The sequence below is a fragment of the Scatophagus argus genome, chromosome 21, assembly GCF_020382885.2.
Source record: "Scatophagus argus isolate fScaArg1 chromosome 21, fScaArg1.pri, whole genome shotgun sequence".
NCBI classification, from domain to species: domain Eukaryota; kingdom Metazoa; phylum Chordata; class Actinopteri; family Scatophagidae; genus Scatophagus; species Scatophagus argus.
This window is the reverse complement of record NC_058513.1, coordinates 19,879,870-19,903,043: the sequence shown is the minus strand read 5'-3', so window position 1 is coordinate 19,903,043 and position 23,174 is coordinate 19,879,870. Positions and strand designations below refer to the sequence as shown.

General features: G+C 43.4%; 3 protein-coding genes across 8 annotated transcripts in view; 1 reads left to right on the top strand and 2 right to left on the bottom strand.

The window, feature by feature from the left end:
- tcerg1l (transcription elongation regulator 1 like) overlaps window positions 1-2,067 on the bottom strand; it is a 28,409-nt gene extending 26,342 nt beyond the window's left edge. For 3 of the 4 annotated variants that reach the window (XM_046377304.1, XM_046377309.1, XM_046377306.1), the window contains exon 1: window positions 662-745. In XM_046377304.1, the coding sequence (XP_046233260.1) occupies window positions 662-674 (13 nt within the window). In that variant the 5' untranslated portion in view covers window positions 675-745. Of the gene's footprint in view, window positions 1-661; window positions 746-1,721 lie in introns of those variants that run through there. The other variant, XM_046377307.1, reaches the window with a different exon arrangement.
- An 8,670-nt stretch (window positions 2,068-10,737) lies between these two features.
- On the top strand, window positions 10,738-17,204 carry lipf (lipase, gastric). 2 transcript variants are annotated; one of them, XM_046377457.1, is made up of 11 exons: window positions 10,738-10,871; window positions 12,082-12,231; window positions 13,390-13,501; window positions 13,654-13,852; window positions 13,933-14,042; window positions 14,125-14,261; window positions 14,360-14,506; window positions 15,147-15,218; window positions 16,031-16,099; window positions 16,233-16,343; window positions 16,739-17,204. In XM_046377457.1, exons 2-11 carry the CDS (start codon window positions 12,082-12,084, stop codon window positions 16,859-16,861), a joined length of 1,230 nt encoding a protein of 409 aa, XP_046233413.1. In that variant the 5' UTR covers window positions 10,738-10,871; the 3' UTR covers window positions 16,862-17,204. The 2 variants fall into 2 exon arrangements, with proteins under 2 accessions (XP_046233413.1, XP_046233414.1); XM_046377458.1 differs by having other exon boundaries at window positions 10,769-10,859.
- A 350-nt stretch (window positions 17,205-17,554) lies between these two features.
- ankrd22 (ankyrin repeat domain 22) lies at window positions 17,555-21,651 on the bottom strand. 2 transcript variants are annotated; one of them, XM_046377459.1, is made up of 6 exons: window positions 21,497-21,651; window positions 19,585-19,776; window positions 19,404-19,511; window positions 19,226-19,303; window positions 19,023-19,121; window positions 17,555-18,948 (listed from the first exon to the last, which is right to left on the bottom strand). In XM_046377459.1, the coding sequence occupies exons 1-6, from the start codon at window positions 21,545-21,547 to the stop codon at window positions 18,871-18,873; spliced, it is 606 nt and encodes a 201-aa protein (XP_046233415.1). In that variant the 5' UTR covers window positions 21,548-21,651; the 3' UTR covers window positions 17,555-18,870. The 2 variants fall into 2 exon arrangements, with proteins under 2 accessions (XP_046233415.1, XP_046233416.1); XM_046377460.1 differs by having other exon boundaries at window positions 19,404-19,508.
- Window positions 21,652-23,174: the final 1,523 nt, after the last annotated feature.

Here is a 23,174-nt window from a genome sequence, read left to right as displayed (position 1 = left end):
TCACTGCCGTTTCTCCCACAACTTTCCCTTAGCAACAAAATGCCATGTGTGGCCAATCACACATTCTGATTGGTTCCTGTGGTGTATTTTTTCACCAATAGGAAAGAGGATGTCATGTTTCCTTACAATGAGCCGGTGTTTACTGCATCTTCTTGCATAAAACTCGCACCAAACGTGACGGCATTGTTCAGGAAAGAACATCACGTATGTTGTTCATCATAACTCGGGTTTTACTTGACATATTAACAAAATTTAAAAAAACTTGTATATAGTTTGAAGTGCCCACTTTTGATACAAATTAAAACAGAGACTGAGCGAGGCTGCGTCTTGCAACTACGTCATCTTAAATTGGTCACGTTATAAGGACGCGTCGGCGCGTCCGTCGACTACAGATTAATTTATCAGTACCTCACAGATATGAACTGAGTATTAGTTCATTAACATCAGTGTTAACATAGTGAATCTGTCACGACTGAACTATCGACCAGAACCCTAATGCACGACTCTCAAAGTTTCAAAATAAAATCTTTATTCAAAAAAGTACAAACTAAAAGTCACTCTTCACAGAGGAAAAACGCTACACTAAACTGAGAAACAAAAACTCTCTAGACTGAAGCTTGGCTAAGAAAATCTGTAGCACAAAGTAACAAAATAACAAGACCTGGCAATGGCATGGAGATGACACTGGTTGTCTGATGCAAGGGACAAGAAAAACTGGCACAGGACAAAGGGAGACAAGGACTATAGGTAAGGGCACAGGTGGAAACAATCAGGGCGGAGACTGGTAATTTCAAAAGAGGGAAAACAGACAAAGGGAAAAAAGCAAAGCTGACGACAACAGACACAGACTGGAAGTAGTGACAAAATAAAACAGGAAATCATAAGACAACATAGACATGAGACAAAAACTATTTAAATTAACTTAACATCGTTTCCCGGACATGACAAAAGCCGATGTCTGTCACATGAAAATACGTGTTTATGTTACCATAAAACACAAGCAAACAATTTGAGACCAACAGAAACAAAACAAAATTACTGCAGTATTAATTCACAGAAATGAGGGAAGGTTGGCTGATCTGACTGTGTTTTATGGGCATGAACAGTAAAATTGTTGACCTTTTTCAGTTTTATTTTTTACTTTTAATGACTGTGCTAAACAAAGATAAGAATAAAGTGACCGACAATCCACCAGGAAACAAATCAAATTCTAAAACAAGAAGGATTCAGTAATAATTATCAGTAACGTCACTGACTAGGTCCATTTTATTTCATGTCCATAGGTATTTCACAACAGAAGTTTTCAGTGTACTTTCTAAAGGTAACAGACATGTCAGTGTTGGTGGTCTGGGCCTCCTGGTCTGAATCCACCTTCACACTCCCATAAGGTCTACACTGTCACTCTCAAAGAAAAGCACAATACACCCAAAATACTCAACAAACGAGAAAGTGATTGCTGCCCTTTCTGAAATCCTTACGTTTGTTCTCATGAATCAATAATTCTATCAATGAATAATTGTTGGATGATACTGGAACAAAAACACACCCTAAACAACAGAAATTAATTAGTAGACATGTCTGATTTAAAACGTGGTAACTACTTGTACTCTAGCTCAGTCTTACTGCTACTGGTGGGTCTGCAGCTCGGTAGAATATCACGGTTTATTAACGGCATATTAAAGGGTTAATTAACGGGTTCAGTCCCGGGATGTGTCACCTACCGACCTGCGGAGCTCCTGTCCCGGGAAACGGCTCCTTGGACCGGCGGGGCTGCCGACCCTCTGGTTCGGTCACGTCCTGAACGTCGGCTCCCTACTCCAGCGGCAGCTCAGAGGTCCTCACTGAGGTCCGCAAATCCTGCGCCGTTCGGGAAAGGTGAAAGTGGAGCCACACCGGGAGCGACAGGAGCAACCGTGACGTTAGATACCGACAGACAGTCAGGCAGACAGACAGACAGACGGACACGGCAGCGATGCACCATGCGGCGTCCGAGTGCAGCACAGCCGCGTTCCGATCCCGAAACCTGTCGGTCTCTGTCCGGTACAAACCCAGTAAAGCTCCGGTAAATGGAGCCTCTCTCAGATCAAATAGCCGCCTCCCCCTTCACAGTGTGTGTGTGTGAGTATTATGAACTGTCACGTGGTAATAATTTTATTTAGAGATGCGGTCCGGAGTGTTTTAAGTGTTTTCCAAAAAGAGGATTAAAACACCGCCGACCCAGCAACAAAAAATGGAAATAAATAAGAATACAAAAACTAAGACAAAGCGGTTAAAGGGACACGTCGGGGTTTGTGCAGGCAGTGAGAAAACTGAAGAGTGTCGAGTCTCAACAGTGGACTTTCTCCACAGACACACGTAGAAACATCAGCAGAAGACGAGAAATCAGAAGAAATCAGAAATCAGAAAAGACTTTATTGCCATGTAAGTGAAGAGGTTTCACATTACTAGGAATTTGTCTTGGTGATTGGTGCATACATAGAACGTAACAGTAACATATAATTGAAGAATAAAATAAAATAAAAAATAAAAATAAAATAGAATAAGGTAACACAAAATAAAATAAGTGAAATAAATATTTTTCTGGAGGTAGTCCAAAAGTGAGGTAGTGCGGGGTGGAGTATAGTGCAAGTGGGTGAGGTAAACAGTGCAAGTGAACAGCAGGTGGATCATGACATGAGCAAAACCAATTGCTAAGGTGCAGGGCAGCATGTTAGTCAGTTGGTGTTCAACAGTCCAACAGCAGAAGGGAAGAAACTGTTCTTGTGGCGTGAGGTTTTGGTCCATAACCTCCTGCCTGAAGGGAGTTTCACAAAGAGTCTGTGTCCAGGGTGAGAAGGGTCAGCTGTGATCCGACCTGCACGCCTCAGAGTCCTGGATGTGTACAGGTCTCTGAGAGATGGAAGGCTGCAGCCGATCACCTTCTCAGTAGGGCGCACAGCACGCTGCAGTCTGAGCTTGTCCCTGGCGGTGGCCCCAGCGTACCACACGGCGATGGAGGAGGTGAGGATGGACTCAATGATGGCCGTGTAGAACTGAACCATCATCTTGACTGGCACGTTGAGTTTCCTCAGCTGCCACAGGAAGAACATCCTCTGCTGGGCCCTTTTTATGAGGGAGCTGATGGTCAGCTCCCACTTGAGGTCTCGGGTGATGGTGGTACCCAGGAAGCGGAAGGAGTCCACCGTGGAGATGGGGGTGTCTGTCAGGGTGAGGGGGAGCGATGGAGCTGGCACTTTCCGAAAGTCAATGATCATCTCCACTGTCTTCTGGGCGTTCAGCTCCAGGTGGTTGTTACACAGCCCTGGGGGGTACCGGTGCTGATGGTGCGGGTGTCCGAGACATTCTTCCCCAGCCTCACATGCTGTTTCCTGTCTGTCAGGAAGTCAGTGATCCACCGGCAGATGGGGTCAGGCACGTTCAGCAGGGACAGCTTGTGTTGGAGGAGAGCTGGGTGGATCGTATTGAAGGCAGAGCTGAAGTCCACAAACAAGATCCCAACGTAGGTTCCCGGGGAGTCCAGATGCCACAGGATGAAGTGTAGAGTCAGGTTGACTGCATCGTTCACAGACCTGTTGGCTCTGTAGGCAAACTGCAGGGGGGTCCAGGAGGGGGGTTGTGATGGACATCAGGTGGATGTTCTAAACCAAGACCCCTGGAGTGGACTGACCAGGTCTGTTCTCCTACCAGCCTCTTACGGGACAGCTTGCACAGGACTCCGATAATAGAGTAAAAAGTAAAGTCAGGTAAAGTAAAGTAAAGTAGTAAAGTAAAGTAAAAAGTAGTCAGATTACTGTGGTGTACCACATGATGTCAGTCACAGGGTCAGGGTCAGTCACTGTACTCACAGAACTGGAGTTACATCTAGGTCACTGGTCACCATCACTCACATACATACACATACAGAGTAATATCAGTACATCAGATACTTCCGATACTGTGAGCCTCTGATACAGGAAAACAGCTTACCTACTTTGTGTGTGTGTGTGTGTGTGTGTGTGTGTGTGTTTGTGTGATCACAGCCAAACATCCATTAGTGAGATAATGACAACTATATATTCTCTGTGAGTGTGTGTCTGCTTGTCCTGAGTCATCAGTAAACACAAGCTCTATGTTTCTCTCTCTCTCTCTCTCTGTCTCTGTCTCTCTCTCTCACACACAAACAAGATGCCATGCTGTCTCTTATTTTGATGAGGAGTGTGTACACATAATGTGTGTGTTTGTTTTACTTGATACCAGTAATTGTCTCTGAGTCCTAAGGCTCTGCGCACACACACACACACACACTGAGCTAATATTGACAGGATGGGTTGTGTGTTCAGAGATTAGCTGTTAACTCATTGACCTTTCAGAGGAGCTGATGAGCTGAAGCTCATTGTGATGATCAACGTTATAATACAAACTTCAGAAACTTCAGCTCCACCCACAGACTGTGATTGGATAGCAGAGCTTTGACAAAACAAACCTACAAAAATTCATTTTCTGTCCTACTGAAGCTTAATGACTGATGAATAAATTATTTTCCCCAGTTGGCATTAGAGTGAAGCTTTACGAGCAGATATCAGAGAACATTTGACAAATGTTTTATGTATAAGTGTTAATCCGTGGTGGAGAAGTAAACGAGACTGTGACGGATTTACATTCTTAAAAACACCACAGCCAATATCCCAAGTGTATTAAAAATCAACATGAGATGAAGTGAAACACAGTCAAGCAAAGAAGAAGAACAAACGCCTATTACAGGGACAGAGGACTGTCTTCTGCACAGGAAAATGAGAGACAGGGTCGAGCATGCTGTGATTGACTGATCATTAGTCTACCATCACAACCTTCCAAAATAAGAGCACTGACCCTGTAGCTAGAGCGACAATAACGTATCTGATAACAGCTAGTAACAGTTGATCCTGAACCAAGACAAACCGGACCTAAGACTCAACCTAGGCAAATCCTCGTGGTCCTGCACAGCCTCAGGTGGAGATTGGAAAGGACCCGATAAAACACCAGCGTCTTCACTTGCTGCTGGTGAAGAGCTGTCTACTCTCCTGAGCTGAGAGAGGGAGCAGCAGGTGACAAAGAACATGTGGATGAGTGCTCATAGAGCATTGCAGATGTTCTAATTCTACTGCAGGACACTTGGAGAGTGTGATCAACATACATTTTAAGGGAAGCCATCAGGATAAAGAGATCGTAGTTAAGTCTGTGTTAGCAGCCCTTTTGTCTCCCAGAAGACGGTTCCCAGACCACATGTCAAACTGTTCTGGACATGGCAGCATCCAGTGTGTTATTTAGTTTGACCAGCAGCAGCTCCCTGTAGCTGGTCCACTTAACAGAGAATAACAAAGGCGGGTCCTGAAGACCTGACTTCCTGATGCGCAGCCCATGAACTCAGGCAAGCCAGAAAGTTTACATGCAGCATCGGCATCATCCAGAAACCTACATTAGGTCGGTAGGTAGGTTAAGCGTTCAAACTGGAGAAAATCACATTTTGACACTAAAACTATAACTGGAACTGGATAAGATAATTGGAACAATATTCAAATGTTCTCATTTGAATTAATAAGGAACACTGCAGCATATCAAAACCTCAAGACCATGAAATAAAGGACCTCTGAAATGAAAAGGAGAGCAACACACATCGGTCTGAAATGGACTGCAGGTGATGGGTGAGAATGTGTGATGGGTTAAACATCTTAAATTCCCATGTTTTCCAAAACATCATTTTATGGTCTGATTGACTCAACTGATTGGGATTGGAAGATTAGCTTGTGTTATTGAATGACTGCTGTCTGTCTCTGACACAGGAAGGACACAGGTCTGGAAGGTTGTCATAAAAATAGAAATACAGACTCTGAAATCTGCTCTTTCTGGCAGTTTGTCATAGTTTTTAAACGCCTACTCGTCTCACACACACACACACACACACACACACACACACACACAGTCAGTGTTAGTGAGGAGTGAAATTGAGTTGTTTTAGTCTGGTGACTTAGAGTAAAGAATAATAGAGAGTGAGAGACTGAGAGAGGCCACATATATTCTTCTACCCTGCCCCCCCCCCCCCCCATCAGCTGTTTAATGAGCTGCAGTTGCCATGAGGACACCACATTCCACCCCCAACACACTCCGACTGTCAGACCAGCTGTGATTGGTTGTTAAAGTGTTTTTCTGAAACACAATTATCTCTTCATCCTCCTCTCTTTTAGTGTCTCCATGGGAACAGAACAGTTTCCAATAGGCTGTTGTGTCACCAGTGGTTGCCATGGAAAATCCAGTACATGTATGTGTATCAGGATGGTACATGTACATGGTGTACATGTACATGTACAGTACAAAAATCCAGTACATGTATGTGTATCAGGAGGGACCAGGACTAATATCGAGTAAGGATTAATCTAGGACTTGAAAAGGGTGTAAAGATCAGATTCACTTCTCATCTTAATTTTGTGTTAAGTGAAACAGAAACCAGGAAAAAAGTGAACTGAATCTCAGATTCACTGAGGTGACTGAATGAAGACATTCAGAGCGATGATCTCAGAGAGAAGAAGTCAAGTTAGTGATGGGACATAAATGTGTGCAGAAGGAGAGTTAGAGGAGGAGAGAGAAGCTCAGTGCATCATGGGAGATCCTCCCCGGCAGTCTAAGTCTATAGCAGCATAACTGGGGGCCAGCCTAAACCAGCCCTAACTATAAGCTTTATCAAAAAGGAAGATTTAAAGTCTACTCTTAAACGTAGAGAGCATGTCCACCTCCAGGACCGAAACCAGAAGATGGTTCCACAATAGAGGAACTTGATAACTAAAGTACTATGAGCTCTTTGAGATGAGATTTCATTTAGGGCTTTGAATGTGAGGAGGAGATAATGCTGAGATTCCTTAGAGTTTTGTTGGAGGTCAGAGTAATGTCATCTAACTGAAAATATTTAGATGCATTTTCAAGGTTTCTGATTCCAAATGCAAAACGTCAGTTTTGTCTGAATTTAGAAGTAGGAAATTGCAAGTTTTTATGTCTTTAAGACACGCCTGAAGTTTGGTTAGCTGATTTGCTCCATCTGGTTTCATTGATAAGTACAATTGTTGTCATCTGCACAACAGTGAAAATGTATGGAGTGTTTCCTAATAATATCACCGATGGGGAGCATATAAAGGGTGAATAGTATTGGCCCGAGGACAGAACCTTAGGGAACTCCATGACTAACTTTTGTGAGTGTGGACGATGTATCATTAACATGAACAAATTGAGATCGATCTGATAAATAAGACTGAAACCAGCTTAATGCAGTTCCTTAATGCCAATTAGGTGTTCCAAGCTGTGTAATAAGATGGAATGGTCAGTAGTGTCAAATGCAGCACTAAGGTCTAACAGTACAAGGACAGAGATAAGTCCCTTGTCTGATGCCAGTAGGAGGTCATTTGTGACTTTGACCAATGCTGTTTCTGTGCTGTGATGAGCTCTACAGCCAGATTGAAAATTGCAAAATAAACTCTTACTATGAAGAAAGTCATGTAGCTGTTTGGCGACTGTTCTGTCAAGGATCTTGGAGAGAAATGGAAGGTTAGATATTGGTCCATAGCTGCTTAAACCTCTGGGTCAAGTGTGTGTGTTTTTAAGGTTTGACTCCAGCTACTTTAAAGGACTGGGGTACATAACCTGTTATTAGGGACAGATTGATCATGTCTAACAGACAGGTGCTAAGTAAGGGTAAAGCTTCTTTGAGTAGCTTAGCAGGGATGGAGCCTAAGAGGCATGTTGTTGGCTTAGATGAAAATATGAATGAATTTAATTATCTGGTTCTACTGCTGTTTCCAAGGCTCCAGTGTTTGAAGGTAGATCAGTACCTGGTGAGGTTAGGAGGTGCTGAATTTTGTCTCTAATGAGTAGAATTTTATCATTAAAGAAGGTCATGAAGTCACTACTGCTGAGGGTTGGAGGAATCCAGTGTCTTCCTCAGTTAAACACCAACAGTCAAATAAAAGCCAACTGTTATCTGATTGTCATCACATGTCTGACTATGTGGTGAATAGGAATAGATATTCATGTTTATAACTGTAGTAAATCAAATCTGTCACCTGGTACACGGAATGATATGTGGCTGGTTGTACTACACATAGGCTGAGCAGATTGTATGTGCAGTACCTGGCACTTGTGATAAGTTGACGTTTAAGAAAACATCTTTTCAAGGCAGTGACTTGAGCTAGTGTGAAATTATGTCATTTATCTAACAGTTATTGTGAAACTAGCAGAGGTTGTTCTTTGTCTCAGTCTCAGCCATTAATGAGCTCAACACTCCATTAAGCTTCCAGACCCTCGTTAACCAATCAGCCGCAGAGCACATGATGTCCAGCTGAAATTTTCTCTGCTCTGAACAAGAAAACATCTTAACAAGTATTTCAACCCTCAAGAAAAATATCATCAAGCCAGAAATAAATCAGCCAGTGAGGTGAAATAATTATACTCAGAGCAGTTTGTCTCGTTTAAAAATAAAGCAGACTGTGGCTGCAGAAGCTTCACTCTTACTTACTTTGAAAGTTTTACACTGAGTGAAGAGCACACATATGACAGTGAAACTGGGAGTGATCAACAAGTCAGTTACTGTGAGACACACACGCACAACACCGACAGAGGACTTCACTGCGACTTCCATTCATTTAACCCTCAAGACTTCACCCTCAAAGTAACGATTTATTTTATGGAGGAGGGCGAATCCCTCAGTGTGACTGTGCAGGCAGATTTATGTCCCTACAACGTGAGTACACACAGAGGACACACACTGTGTGTGTGTGTGAGAGAGAGAGAGAGAGACAAATTGTGTGTGTGTGTGTGTGTAGTTTCTGTCAGATTTTCTGTTACTGAGTTTATTTTGCATGTTTTTGTTTTCAGTTTGTCCTCCAGTTGCATTTTGGTTACAAATGTGATGGGCGGGACTTTGGTTTGTGATGTTATAGACTAAAAAACAGACAGAGGATGCAGCATCTCCATGGCAACTGCTTGTCACCATGGTTACACCACATCCAGAACTACAGAGACAAAAAGCTGAGTGTGTGTGTGTGTGTGTGTGTATCTCTGCCGCCAGTCAGTGTCGTTTGTCTCAGAGGAGGAAGTGACATCAGTGCAGGCTTATCATCACAAAACAGAGACAGAAACTGTTGGCTGTAAGCAAACAAATCAACAAAACTATGTGTGTTTACACTGTCTGTCTAACATGTGGCCCCATGGGATCTGGATGTTTTATGACATCCTGTCCATCTCTCAGCCTATCATAGCTCAGAGTAGATTCACCTGGACAGGTGACAGACTGATCCCGTCAGGTGCTGATGATTTACAGGTAACAAATAGCATCGATCAGGGAGATGAAGGACAGCCTCTCAGGCGGACAGCTCAGCAACAGAGACCACATCCTCATTCTTCAGCGTCCGACACATCGAGGTCCACATTGGACCACCCTGAAGCAAGAGGGTCTCTGTGTGTGTGTGTGTGTGTGTGTGTGTACATGCACCTTCCTGTACACAAAGAACAGACATTAACCTCCCAGAAGGGGGTCAGCAGAGGACTGGTGCTGTCCTGCTGTGATAAATTTTCGAATGGAAGTCAGCGAGCACCCTCTTGTGATCGAGGCTGCAAACAGCCTGAGAGGGTCAACGTCTGTCATCTTTCCTGACTGGAGGTTCTGTGGGGGCTGCGACTCAACCAGTCCAGCTTGTGTGAGTTCAGGAGTACGACTGCAGAGACTCCTTTCGCACCGCTGCTGTTTTCAACATTTTAATTTTGATTGTTGAAAACAGCATAGTTCATCAATGTGGATCCTATTTTGGACAGTAGTGGGTCTAAACCCACCGGGATTGGTGGGTTAGTTGTTTGTCAGTGAATGAGTCTCTGAATGAAACTGGTCTGTGACCAGAGGTGGAACAGATCTGAGGTGAGACCTCAGCGTGGAAACACTCTGTTAGAAGTGATGCTCCCACATGTCACTCAAGTAAAAAAGTAAAAGTATCAAAATACACTTCAAATACCAAAAGTCGAAACTTTAATTTTTCAAAATGGCATGTATCAGGTAATCAGAATTACTGATGCATTAATGTGTTCGTGACTTTCATGTTGAAGCTGGTTTAACTTGGTTAAAGTTTAATCTCACTCAGCCTCAAACTATCTTTACTTTACAGCTTTTTTAATGATTATGTTTCAAACTAAATCTGCAAAGTTACCAGTAACTTCAACAGAGGTAACAGCTGACATGTAAACAGGAGAACATCTGATAACGTCTGTTCATGTGATGAAACACGTGACCAGTCCACTGTGTTTAGGTTTGTGTTGATACTAATTGAATCAAAAGGCTACAAACACAGGCATACATCACACAGATCAAATCTGTCGATGAGGAGGCCTCCTGTTGTTTAATGTCACCAATCAACAGTTTGTTTCTTTGCTTCCATATTTTGTGCTTTTATTTTGAAAGTGAGCCCTTTAGATTCGAGTTAACAGTTTGAAACTTGACATAAAACACACAAAAATCCTGACACAAATTCTGTTACTGTTGTTTGTCTGTTTAACGGGTTGATTATTTTATTGTTTTTGAATTTTCACTTTTTGGTCCAAATCGGCAGCAGGTTTTCCTTCTTGAGCGTTTCCGGACTGTGTTCGGTTTCTGTTTCCGGTCTCTGTTGACTAATCAAGGAGGAAAATCCACCGGGGAACTGTGTGACTGATTGATTGATCAGCGGAAAACAAACAGTTCACAGTTCCAGCTTTTATTTGGCCAATCAGAGAGAGGGACTCCCTCTGACGTCATAGCCGCTCTCTTCCGCCTGGTCAGGACACTAAAGGGTCATGTGATCAGAAACAAGTTTGAGCCAAAGATCGTCAGAGAGGTGAGCAGACAGGTGAGTGTTTGGTCGCGTTATTAACGTGTAATGAAGTCGTTATTACCGCCGTATGAACTGAGTGAACCGCTGCTTAACGGCCGGTTTAAAACGCGTTTTACTCTGAAATGGATTTGAAAGAAAACCGACTGTTGATAATCGAGAAAACTCCGAAAACAGCAGACAGAAAAGATCCGAGAAGAGAAATCTGAAGAGAAACGTCAGAACGACAGAAAACAGGCTCAAAGTGTCTCTCAGTTTGTGCTTCTGCTGCACAAACGGTTTCACATTTTCTGACGGAATCCGTTCCGTTCTATGCCGCCTGTCCGTCAGGGTCGCGAGGGGCTTGAAGCCAACTGTGAAGAGAACATTTTGGGGGGAAATAGGTCAGAACTCTGCAGAAAATAGGCTGGAAACAGAAGAAACACGGCTGGAAATGGGCTGTTGAATCGGTGTGACCGCACAGTCACGTATCCTGGATAGAAAATCACATTTTCTTTCTTCTTCTTTATAAATTTTATTTCCTCTCAGTTTGGAAAGGAAATGCATCATCAGTGACTTCAGCAGAGAGACTACGTCCGAAAAGCATCAGTGTTCTCCTGAAACATGACCTTCATTACTTCATCGTCAGCCTCAGAACTTTATTCAAACAGAGTAATTTCACTCAGATCTTTACTGAGCAGAGAAGTTAACCAATCACGTCACAGGTTACTGGATGGTCACCTCTCACAGCTGAGGGCTCTCAAACTGAAGTTAAGCTTTTACAACATTTTACAGAAACAAATATTTGATCAAATGAATTGATTGTGTTGCCAGCTCTCCTCCTCCATACAGGTGGGGACAGGTACAGTCCTGGACGCGGTCATGCGGTCCTGATCTCTAGTCTGACTTAAGTGCCAAACTTTCCACAGAGACAGGAAACGTGACATGAATACAATCACTCGGCAGCATATCAGCTGGTCAAAGTCTGTCACTGTGACAAACACACACGATGACATCATTCATCACGTGACACACGTCGGGTGCGTTTGTTTCAAAGTGGAGCTGAAGTCGTGCTCAGTGATGTTTCAGGTGCAGCAGCAACATTAGAGCTCCGTTAACGCATCACATGATGAGTTCACTGAGTGTCAGACTCAGGGAACTCATCAATCAAATCACCTCACTGATTTTGCTACCACAAAGTTTAACAAGTCTAACTGAGTTTGTGTGTGTGTGTGTGACTGAGGTACAGATGATGTTGTGTGTTGTGGCGTGTGTGTTGATGCTCTCCGGTCTCGTCCAATCCGGACCGACTGACAGCAGGTCATCTGTTCTCTCTGATGTCCGCGGACACTCGTATAAACAGCAGGAGAAGCTGGACCCTGAAGTGCACATGAACATTGTGAGTACACTTCTTTCAGTTTTTGTTGACATCCAGGTTTACAAACGTTTTCTTCTTCTTCTCCTACTTGTTTCTTGGCTTCTCACTGGAACAGGAATTTAAATCCTGTTTTTCTGTCTTCATTCTGACCAACATTCAGCTCATTAATGCTGCCTGTTGTCCAAACTCCACAGCCTTTTTTAAATCAACACATTTTCAGGAACTCAGGAACTTTGCCCGCCTTCCTTTAGATCAACTGGGAGTAAATTTAGCTCCTGGGTTTACTATTAGAACACATTTAAGAGAGTAATGAGCCTGGTCACAGGTCATCACATGATGTGGAAAAACAGGAAGTTACCAAAGGAGCTTTTAGTTCCCAAATTTAAGAGTTTAATGTCAGTGGTTCTCTGAACTGTTTGGCTGAAAAGGGCTAAAGGTCAGCAAACAGTCAGTGAGCGTCAGTGGACCACAGACACACACATTTCTTTGGACTCAAAGAGCATGCTCAGTAGAGACTTCCTGTTGAGTTGTTAATGGCATAAAATATTTTAATAACACATGCAGACTTTCTAATGTTCCTACTGATGGTGAATATGGAAGAGAGAAAACCACACAATCACAGTCCAGGACAGGTCCTGTAGACCTCAACCAGAGCAAGTGGTGGACCTACAAGAGCCAACATGGGCTGAAGATAAAACGTAAAAGCTAATGTAGTACTGAAACTAGCTTAACATCAAGGCTAATGTAGCATTAAGGTTAAGCTAGCCAGAAAGCTGCTTGTTTTTGCTCTGCAGTGCTTTCCAGAGGGGAGAAGTTGGAAGAGTGTTGTGTGTTATGTGCCATACAGTGAATGATATCAGTCAATATCTTGGCTTCATGTCATGGGGGGGGTCAGAGTGCCACCTGCTGGCTATTTACTGTTGGTGTCAAAATGAACTGCTGACCTGAATACTATGACAGTCGGACACACATGACGGCTAATGTTACGTGTTTCATTTAAGCTGATAGCTGGTAGGTTAGCACGGTTAGCCAGTGTTTTGTTAGCATTCGGTTAGCAGTTTGCGTCTTTCTAGAGCTTCACTTTATATGGGTTTGTCTTTCACATGTTCATTTGTGAGGAGGAACAACTGACAGATGACGCGCGCGTGTGTGTGTGTGTGTGTGTGTGTGTGTGTTTAGACAGAGATCATTAGACGGTGGGGTTATTCTGCAGAGGAACACGAGGTGGTGACAGAGGACAAATATATCCTGACTGTCAACAGGATCCCACAGGGACTTAGACACACTCCAGGTGAGACACCTCTATCTCTGTGAGGACAAATAAGAGCTTTAGACCAAAGTACACACACCAGACACACCTCCGAGACATGTCAGAGCGATGACTGTGGTGATGAGACAGGAAAGGGAGACAGAGGGGATGGTTCATGTGTTTGTGTCCTGCAGGTCCAAGGCCTGTGGTGCTCCTCCAACATGGTCTCCTGGCTGCCGGCAGTAACTGGATCACCAATCTGCCCAACTCCAGTCTGGGCTACGTGCTGGCCGACGCCGGCTACGACGTGTGGATGGGAAACAGCAGAGGAAACACCTGGTCCAGGAAACACCAAACTCTCACTCCAGACCAAGAAGACTTCTGGAGGTTCAGGTACACCTGTCCGACATCATGTCACCCATCGGACATCACATCACCTGCCTGACATTTTTTGTGTCTATCTGTCTCTGCAGCTATGACGAGATGGCTCTGAAGGATCTTCCAGCTGTTGTAAATCACATCCTGAAGGTGACGGGTCAGGAACAGATCTACTACATCGGACACTCTCAGGGAACCACTATAGGTATCACACATACGCACACACACACACGTGCACAGAAAGGTTCATGTTTATTAGCAGTTTGTCTCTGTCTCCTTTTCCCCAGCATTCATTGCATTCTCCACGCTGCCAGAACTGGCCAGTAAGATCAAGTTGTTCTTTGGCTTGGCTCCTGTCGCAACCGTAGCGTTCACCGCTAGTCCAATGACCAAACTGTCAGTGCTGCCCGAGTTCCTTCTCTGGGTAAGAACGATCGATCAGTTTATTGAGTGACTGAGCTGCTCATGAATTGACTGATCTGTCTGCGTTGATGTGCTGATGATGTGTTTGGCCATCTCCAGGACCTGTTTGGTAGGCGGGACTTCCTGCCTCAGAGCCACATGATCGAATGGTTAGCAGAACACGTGTGTGCGAAGCAGCTGCTCAGCGAGTTGTGTGGAAATGTGTTCTTCATCCTCTGTGGCTTCGACGAGAAAAACCTCAACATGGTTTGTTTAAAACACACCAGGGGCCTCATTTACAGAAATGTTCATAGATGTGGCTGAGGCTGAGGGGAAACCTGCAGACACTACTTACATGTGGTTTTCTGAACTACTTAAGATCAAACTGATCCAAAGCCCTTTTTAAGTGGGCTCTTCCAACAGCTCTCACCTTTTCAATATGAGGCACAACTCAACACAGGTCCACATATTATTCTATTGTTTTTGTTTTGTTTTTTTTTTTAAATTAACCATCTGTTTGATGGTGTGTTAATTAATATTATATCACACCAAATTCATTCAGTTTCATTCATTTTTAAATCATACAGTGTTTGTGTGGTAGTAACACATTTTCTGTGCTTTTAAACAGGAAAATCATTTCTGGAGCATCTTGTTGCCCTTAAGGAGCAGAATGTGCAACAACATTAATTCAGCTTGAGGTCCTTTTACGGGATTTTTGGACCTTTTGACCACATCTCACAGTGTTTCTCAGTCCAACCACTTTGAGTGCCGTACTTACAGATCATGTTATCTCAATTTGCTGGTGAAGACAATCAGATGTGGTCAAAAGCCCCAGGAGATAGAAAGTACATTTAATCTGAGAGTTTCTTGGTCCCAAACAGCAGAAACTGACTGAGTTTGTTTCTAGACTCGGACTCCAGTCTACACCACACACTGTCCTGCAGGGACCTCAGTCCAGAACATGGTGCACTGGGCCCAGGTAACACACACACTCACACACACTCACACACACACACACACACACACACATCTGTTAAGGAGGTCTTAGTTATCACTCACTCACTCAAGTTCTTGTGCCTTAAGTTTTTCTCAGGTTTTTATACTGTGATTTATTCACTTGATTTCCATCCATCCATTTTCTATACCGCTTATCCGTCAGGGTCGCGGGGGAGCTGGAGCCTATCCCAGCTGACTACGGGCGAGAGGCAGGGTTCACCCTGGACTGGTCGCCAGTCAATCACAGGGCCAACACACAAAGACAGACAACCACACACTCTCACACTCACACCTAGGGGACAATGTAGAGCAGCCAATTAACCTAATGTGCATGTTTTTGGTATTGTGGGAGGAAGCCGTTAGTTAGTTATTTGTCTTTGAAGACGTTTCACCTCTCATCCAAGAGGCTTCATCAGTTCATGCTCGCTTGACTAGGCTGGGACTAGTCCAGCCTTCCCGTCAAAAGACAAATAACTAAGTCCAGTTGCATTCGATTGAATTTCCTTGAGATAACCATGACCTGCACGAATGAGAATATTCACAGGCTGATTCATTAATTTTATACCTCTTTTACTTCAAATATTTGTTACGTGTGGTTTGGTTTGCCTGTGTGTCACACAGAGCTACTGGACGGGCTGAAATGTGTATGAACATTTGTGAGGATGCTTATAACAACACGCTACAGGACATGTCCTCATAAGCTGTCCTCCTATACTTGAAGAAGGCAAAATGTCCTCAATATCATGGTCTCAAACTAGAACTCATAACGTTTGATGGACTTGTTGTCATTGCCAGGCGGTTGGTGGAGGGAAGCTGATGGCCTTCGACTTTGGAGCTGCAGGAAACATGAAACACTACAACCAGGTGAGACTCTACTGGAATGACCAGGTCCAGTCCAGTAAGTTTAGAGAGACAAAGTTCAGTATGGAGGGACTACACCCACTTCTCATTTTGTCTCTATAACCTACCTGTCCGTCCTCCATGTGTCCGTCCTCAGTCCACTCCCCCTCAGTATCGCGTCCAGGACATGAAGGTTCCCACTGCTCTGTTCTCAGGGGGACAGGATACACTGGCAGACCCCAAAGATGTGGCTGTCCTCCTCACCCAGGTAAGTCAGAAGTCATAGGTGACAGCGGCAAATCAGAGGGAAAAGACAGCAAACATACATCAGTTTGATCACAGCAGCCTCTGGTGGACAGCAGAGGAACAGCAGATCAACACGCTGCAGATGGGAAGCCACTGATTGGCTCGTGAGACCAAACTTCAGAGAGTTCCCCAAAGCAGATCTGGGACATGTACTAGACAGCAGGATCCATTAAATCCAGCAGGGAACAAATTCAGTGCAGGAAGAAAGCAAAACTACACACCATACAACAACTTAAACTTAGGCTTTGAAGTCCTTCATACTTCATATGTCATATTTCTGATGATATTTATGATGAAGATCTTCACTCAATAGTACTGAGTACAGCTGACAAACAGGAACTTTCTGTCTGTCTGCAGCTGTCTAATCTGGTCTACCATCAGCATATTGAACACTGGGAACATCTGGATTTCATCTGGGGTCTGGATGCTCCTGAGGTGATGTTTCCCTCCATCCTGAAGCTGCTGCAGGAACACCACTGAGAGAGTGTGTGTGTGCGTGTTGTTGATGACCTCATATGTGTGTATGAGGCTTTGTTCATTCTGTACTGTAACGTGTCCACATGAACCTCATACGACTAAACATCAGCATGTTAGCTGTGCATTACAGCGAGTTGGAGGTTAGAGGCATTAACATTATTTTAGTGTTTTAACAGAAAAACATGCTGCCTCGTATTTGTTTTTCCACCTCCATGTTTTTCTTCATCTTGATCACAGCAGCACCTGGTGGACTGTAGAGGAACTGCTTCCAGACACCCTTATGTTCTAAGGCTGCTGCTGTTGGTCAAATCAGCTGCTATTGGTCAAGAGTTTTCTTTTTTTTTTTTTTTTCTTAGCCGCATGAGCAGCAGGGCTAAAAGAACTACTCCTGAGATGTTTCACACTGATTTTAGCATCCCAACACAGCTCATGCTAATGTTTAGCATCACAAACATTCATAAATGTTTTGAATTAATTAATGAATAATAAAGAAGTAATAGCAAAGAAATTTATTTTAAGAGCTGTCGATCAATTTAGGAGGGGCCTCAGCATTCAGTCATGTTGCTTGAATTGTGGGTGGGCAGAGTTAAATTTTTATTTACATTTTGATCACTAATGTTGGCTTTAAAATGATCTCTACAACATGTTTTAAACTGTGTTGAATAAAACCGTCCAATAAACGCTCTCACACTGACGTGACGAGTAATAAAACCTTTAATTTGAAATGTATCAGGTGATCTGCATCTTATGTTCTCCACAAGCTCAGTTGTATAATTCAAGTTTTAATCCTTTTCTGGCAGACAGCTTTCATTAAATGCTCCGTTTCAACTTACAAAAAGATTTTACTGCTTTGTCTTTCTTTCAGAGAAGTCATATGGATATCAACTTCATGTCTGTTAGTACAGAGCTGCTGTCAGGGTGTGGTTAGCCCAGCTTAGCATTAAGAAACTGCTAGCCAGTGAAACAGCTGTGTGTTATGTTGGCTGAGTCTGTTAATGTATTACATAATGTAATATAATTTTTTATCTGGTTATTTTTCCTGCTTTGTAGAACCAAATTCAGATTTTCAAATCAACTTTCAGTTAACAGCTGAAATTCACAGACTGAAAACTGTTCAGAAAAAAATCTCTACTTTCTCTTTCTTATTGTCTGTAAATTTAACACCTAAAGCACTTCAGTTTTGTGTTGAATCCATGTGGCTGAATGAAGAAGCTGTAAGTCATTCTGGATAAAAGGAGCAACTAAATGACTGGAACTCAGGTGAAAAACCTGCCATCATAGTGGAAATGTCCTCTAACAGTGGAGGCATGAAGGCGTGTTTACAGGTAAACAATCCCCATTTCTGTCAGTAACTCAGCCTGGACAGTTTCTGTTAAAGTAAAGAAACCTGTCAGTGCTGTCAGTACTTCATCCTGTTTACACCAAAAAAGCCTGTTAGAAGAATTTTAAAAGTGTGCACCAGGGCAAGGACAGGATGTGATTCCTGTGTGAAATCAAGTAATTTGAATCCAAACCATGTTTTCTTTCTCTTTTATACAATCCTTACATATCCGACTATTGGCACAGGGGAAAATTTACAGTGTGTTGAACCAATCAGGCTGTGATCTTCTGCATAGTATCAGGTAGTCCCGGAAGCCACGACAAAAGCTCTAATTACACTAACAAATGGATTTTTGTAATCTCCAGAGAAGAACTGCTTTGTGAGCTGCAGCCTGTTGTAATTTAGTGATGATGAAACTCACACTGTCTAACAGCGACATTAGCACGAGGCTAAGTTTGATCAGCTGCCGGACTCTTCGGGGTTTTAAAGGCCACTTGGGCTGGGCTAAGACAAAGCTTTAGTTTTCATTCATATACGCTGAGTAAAAGGCTCCTCCAGTGGTTACTGAGGACAGGAGCTGATGGGCTCCTTTGGTTGAAATCAGGTTGAAAACAGGTTGAAATCTTTCTGCACTGACGGACTTCTTCCCTCTGTATAAAAATATAAGCCTCAGCTTATGTCCCCTTGTCTGTCAATGCGTCTTCTTCAGCATGTTGACGATCCTCTTGAAATTGAGCCTGGTGGCGATGTCCAGCGGTGTTTCTCCGTCCTGTAGAAGAACAAAACATCAAATTCAGAATCTCAGTGGGTGCCAGGAAGCTTTGTGTACGATATTGTACGTACGTTGTTTTGGATGTTGGTGTTGCTGTTTCTTTCCAGCAGCAGAGGAACCAAACGATGACTTTTCCTCTGACAGACATAATGCAGAGCTGTGTTCCCCTTCTGCACAAAACACAAGAGGCCACGTTAGCATGAGGCCTTTAACAGACCTTTAAACTGAACAATCTGAGCTCCACAACAGAAAGTCAAACTGAATCCAGACTCACGTAGTCAACAGCATCAATGTTCACTGTGCTGCTCAGCACCGCCCGCATCAAAGCCACGTTCTGCCTCTGTTTCTGTAACTACAACACACACACACACACACATACACACGCACACATATATTACTTTGTGTAAGGTCAGGGTGTGTAAAGACGACACCGTCTGTTATGCTAAGTGTACCATGAGGAAGTAACCGAGCAGCAGGATGGGCATCAGGATGGAGATCATCAGGTAATCGAGCAGAGAGAAAGTCCTCCTGGACACATAGTGAAGACATGTCCTCTGCTTCTGAGACACATACACACGCATCATTAGTGTCCACAGGTGACAGGAAAATGACCACACCGACAGGTAAAAGCACCTTGTTGGTCAGGTGGACGTCAGCCCCGTTCTCCAGCAGGTACTGCACCACCCTTAGGTTGCCACGGCGACAGGCTGCAATGAGGGGCGTGTCCCCCGAGTGCTCCTCCTGAACATTCAGGTGGGTGGGATCTTCTCTCAGGAGGTGATACAACTGATGGACGTCTCCGTCATAAGCAGTCTGACAGGCTGGCTGAGGAGGAGCAGTCAAAATACATTAAGAAATACAAAAATAAAATTAAAATCTGTAAAAACAAAAACTGTTAAACAATCAGGTAGCCGCCAGCTGCTGCAGACCCCCCCACCCTCAGGGGCCTCAGGCTCTCAGGGACCCCAGACCCTCAGGGCCTTCAGACTCTCAGGGGCCTCAGACCCTCAGGGACCCCAGACCCTCAGGGCCTTCAGACCCTCAGGGGCCTCAAACCCTCAGAGGCCTCAGACCCTCAGGGACCCCAGACCCTCAGGGGCCTCAAACCCTCAGAGGCCTCAGACCCTCAGGGGCCTCAGGCTCTCAGGGACCCCAGACCCTCAGGGGCCTCAAACCCTCAGAGGCCTCAGACCCTCAGGGGCCTCAGGCTCTCAGGGACCCCAGACCCTCAGGGCCTTCAGACTCTCAGGGGCCTCGGGCTCTCAGGGACCCCAGACCCTCAGGGCCTTGAGACTCTCAGGGGCCTCATTAGAGCAGTTGAGTGTCAGTCATTATCGGCTCTGCAAACATCCTGAATAAACCAGTTTGTCCAGTTTCTCAAATGTGTGGAGACATGAAGGCTGACGGCACCTCATTCTGTCACAGTACGGAATTTATTTGATCTATTATCCAGTTTGTTAGGAATGAGAAACATGTTCAGTTCAGGTTTGAATCACATTCAGCCTCAGAGCTCTGAGAGATTTGGATCATTTTTCTCTTCACATGTTTTCTGTTGAGTCTCCAGCTGAGGCTGCAGTTTGGCAGCTGATCACAGACGAAGGGGCCCCTGGAGGCCCCAACAAACTAAGTGCTTTTTTTGTGGTTATACACAATCATCATCATCAGTGCATTCACTCAAACTGCCTCCATTTAAAGTGAGGCCGTTAGCAGTTAGCAGCTCCTGTTAGCAAGAGGCAGCCAATCACTTGACTGGGACTCATTAGAAGACGTGAAAACGTGTGCTGGCTGAAGCTTTGCTGCGTTTCCTCTGAATGGTTTGAATCATCTGAAGGTGTTTGTGATCATGTTGAGCTTTGGACTGTTGGTTGGACTGAACGAACTCTGTGAAACTCTGCATCAGCTGCAGTCAAAATGAGCTCCTGCAGCAGGAGTCACAGTCAGCTGATCTGAGGTCAGACAGGACAGGATTTGACTGCATACTGAGTGCTTTTTTTCTTTTTGATTCAAAAAAACATGTTATTATACTTTTACCGAAGTCACATTTTAATGCAAGACATGTACTAACAGAGTATTTGTACAAGTGGTATTAGTCCTTTTACCTTAGTAAAGTGTAAAATACTTCCTCCACTGCTGAGTAAAACTACTTAATTACTTGCCATCACTTCCCATAAAAAAGAACTTTATTTTACTTACGAAAATGTTTGGTTAACACGATGAATAATATTTGTGTTTATGGTGTGCGCTCAGCAAACAATCAGCAGTAATTAAAAAATGTAGCGCAGTATCCTTTACTCAGAGTACTTTTAATTGTACTTGGGTAAAATGTCTGTAAAGTAACAGCATTATTACGTATACAATACTCTAGTACTTTGTGTTCCGTGCTATATTTGGTTCTCTCAGGTGAGTTCACTTTGTTAATTTCGGCGGTAAAACGGATTCTCACCTGCGAGCTGAAGAGCGACACAAACCGGAAGTAAAAACGAGTTGATTAATTTCATGAAATCGTATGAATAACGATTATAAAAAGAAAACAGAGTCTTCTTACCTCCGAGTACACCAGCCCCATATCCGCCAGCACGAACACACCTGGACACATTAAGTCACCCAGACCGTCAACAGCATCACTTCCGCTTTCACACTTCGAAATAAAGTCCTCTGACTAATTGACAGATTTAGATTCACACCTCCTTGATGAATATCTGTCCTCCTATTGCCTTTTTTAATATTTGTTTGACAACAGAATAAATAAAGAATAAATTTGGTAATAACTTATCCATTTGTGTCTTTTTAAAGAAAAGTGTTGTATGAATAATAATAATAATAAGAAGAAGAACATCCATTCTAATAATTACATTAATACTAATGATGTGTTTGTTTGTTTGTTTCCAGAGTGACGCAGATGTTGTATCGTTTTTTCTGTGTACTAAAACCAGTAAGTCACACCGCAGGCCCAGTGAGCCCCGTAATCCCCCCACGATCAATTACTGTCATCAGTTTGAAACATCGATCTGAGAGCACGTCCGGTGACACTAGTCTATCAACATATTGGTCGGTGTTAAAACGTTTTGATTATTAACAACTGACTGTTACACACACGAACATTTTCAGTAGCATTCACCAAGTACCGACTTTTACTTTTATTTTGTACTCTGTACTTCCTGTTGTTTTTTTTTTTTACCCTCACTCTGTGTAAGGTCACAAGTTGTCGTCACCGTGGGAACACGTGTGGAAAGTGACAGATGTCACATTAAGACTGCTTCTGTTCAATCAGATGATCGATCAACAAATCGATCTTCAAACTTGACGCCCCGTCTGCTGGTCTGAGACAAGCTGACACACGCAGCAGAGAACAGGAAGTGCGTCACAGCCGAAATCAACCTGAAGCCAAAATAAACGTCATTCCAAAACGTTCATGAATTCACACTGACTGACGTGTCAATACAAAAACTGATGTGTGCTCACATTTTTCACTTTGAAAATTTAAACTCGGTTTACACGTTTTAACATTCAAAAAACAAAAAAAATAAAATAAAATAGATAAGATGACTTTATTGATCCTGGAGCAGAAATTCAAGGATTTATGGATTCAAGGAACGTTATTGTCATACCAGCTCACATTCCCATGTGTATGGTACAAAATTAGGACTCAGGTCCCGGGAGCAGTAAGTACACTATAAAAATATAAATATAAATACAATAAAAATATAAAAGTATGAGGTAATTTGATTGTTACAGCAACCAGCAGGATAAGATGGTGCAAAAAGTACAGAAAAGGTATAAAAAAGATATGAAAGATTATCTAAAATAATAATAATAAAGAAATACAAGCTTATATTTACAGTACAACAAATATACAGTTGTGTAGGAAGGATTTATACAAATATACGACTGAGGTATTGCACAGGTTAAGAGTAAGTAAAATGGTGGCTCATTGGTGGTTACCTGAGGATTCAGGTGTACCTGCCACAGAGGAGGATACACTCCTGTTGTAGACTCTGACTGCCGTCGGGTCAAAGGACCTTCAGTTGGTTCCTTCCTACACTGAGGGTGCAGCAGTCTGTAACTGCAGGAGATACTGAGGGTCCCCACCACCTCCACCGAGTCCAGAGGACAGACCGGGACAAAACTGTCCATCAGCTTGTTCAGTTTTTTTTAACCCCTCTCAGTGATGCATCCGACAATAAAATAAAATAAAAACAAAACTGATCTCCAGGGAGGACATA

Excerpts from the sequence above, each read along its gene's own strand:
- lipf (XM_046377457.1), top strand. The coding sequence starts at position 12,082 with ATGATGTTGTGTGTTGTGGCGTGTGTGTTGATGCTCTCCGGTCTCGTC. Across the intron at positions 13,502-13,653 it reads GGGACTTAGACACACTCCAG|GTCCAAGGCCTGTGGTGCTC; the intron begins GTGAGACACCTC and ends TGTGTCCTGCAG. Across the intron at positions 14,507-15,146 it reads ACGAGAAAAACCTCAACATG|ACTCGGACTCCAGTCTACAC; the intron begins GTTTGTTTAAAA and ends GTTTGTTTCTAG.
- ankrd22 (XM_046377459.1), bottom strand. The coding sequence starts at position 21,547 with ATGTGTCCAGGTGTGTTCGTGCTGGCGGATATGGGGCTGGTGTACTCG. Across the intron at positions 19,777-21,496 it reads TGGGGCTGGTGTACTCGGAG|CCAGCCTGTCAGACTGCTTA; the intron begins GTAAGAAGACTC and ends GCTCCTCCTCAG. Across the intron at positions 19,512-19,584 it reads ACGTCCACCTGACCAACAAG|AAGCAGAGGACATGTCTTCA; the intron begins GTGCTTTTACCT and ends TATGTGTCTCAG.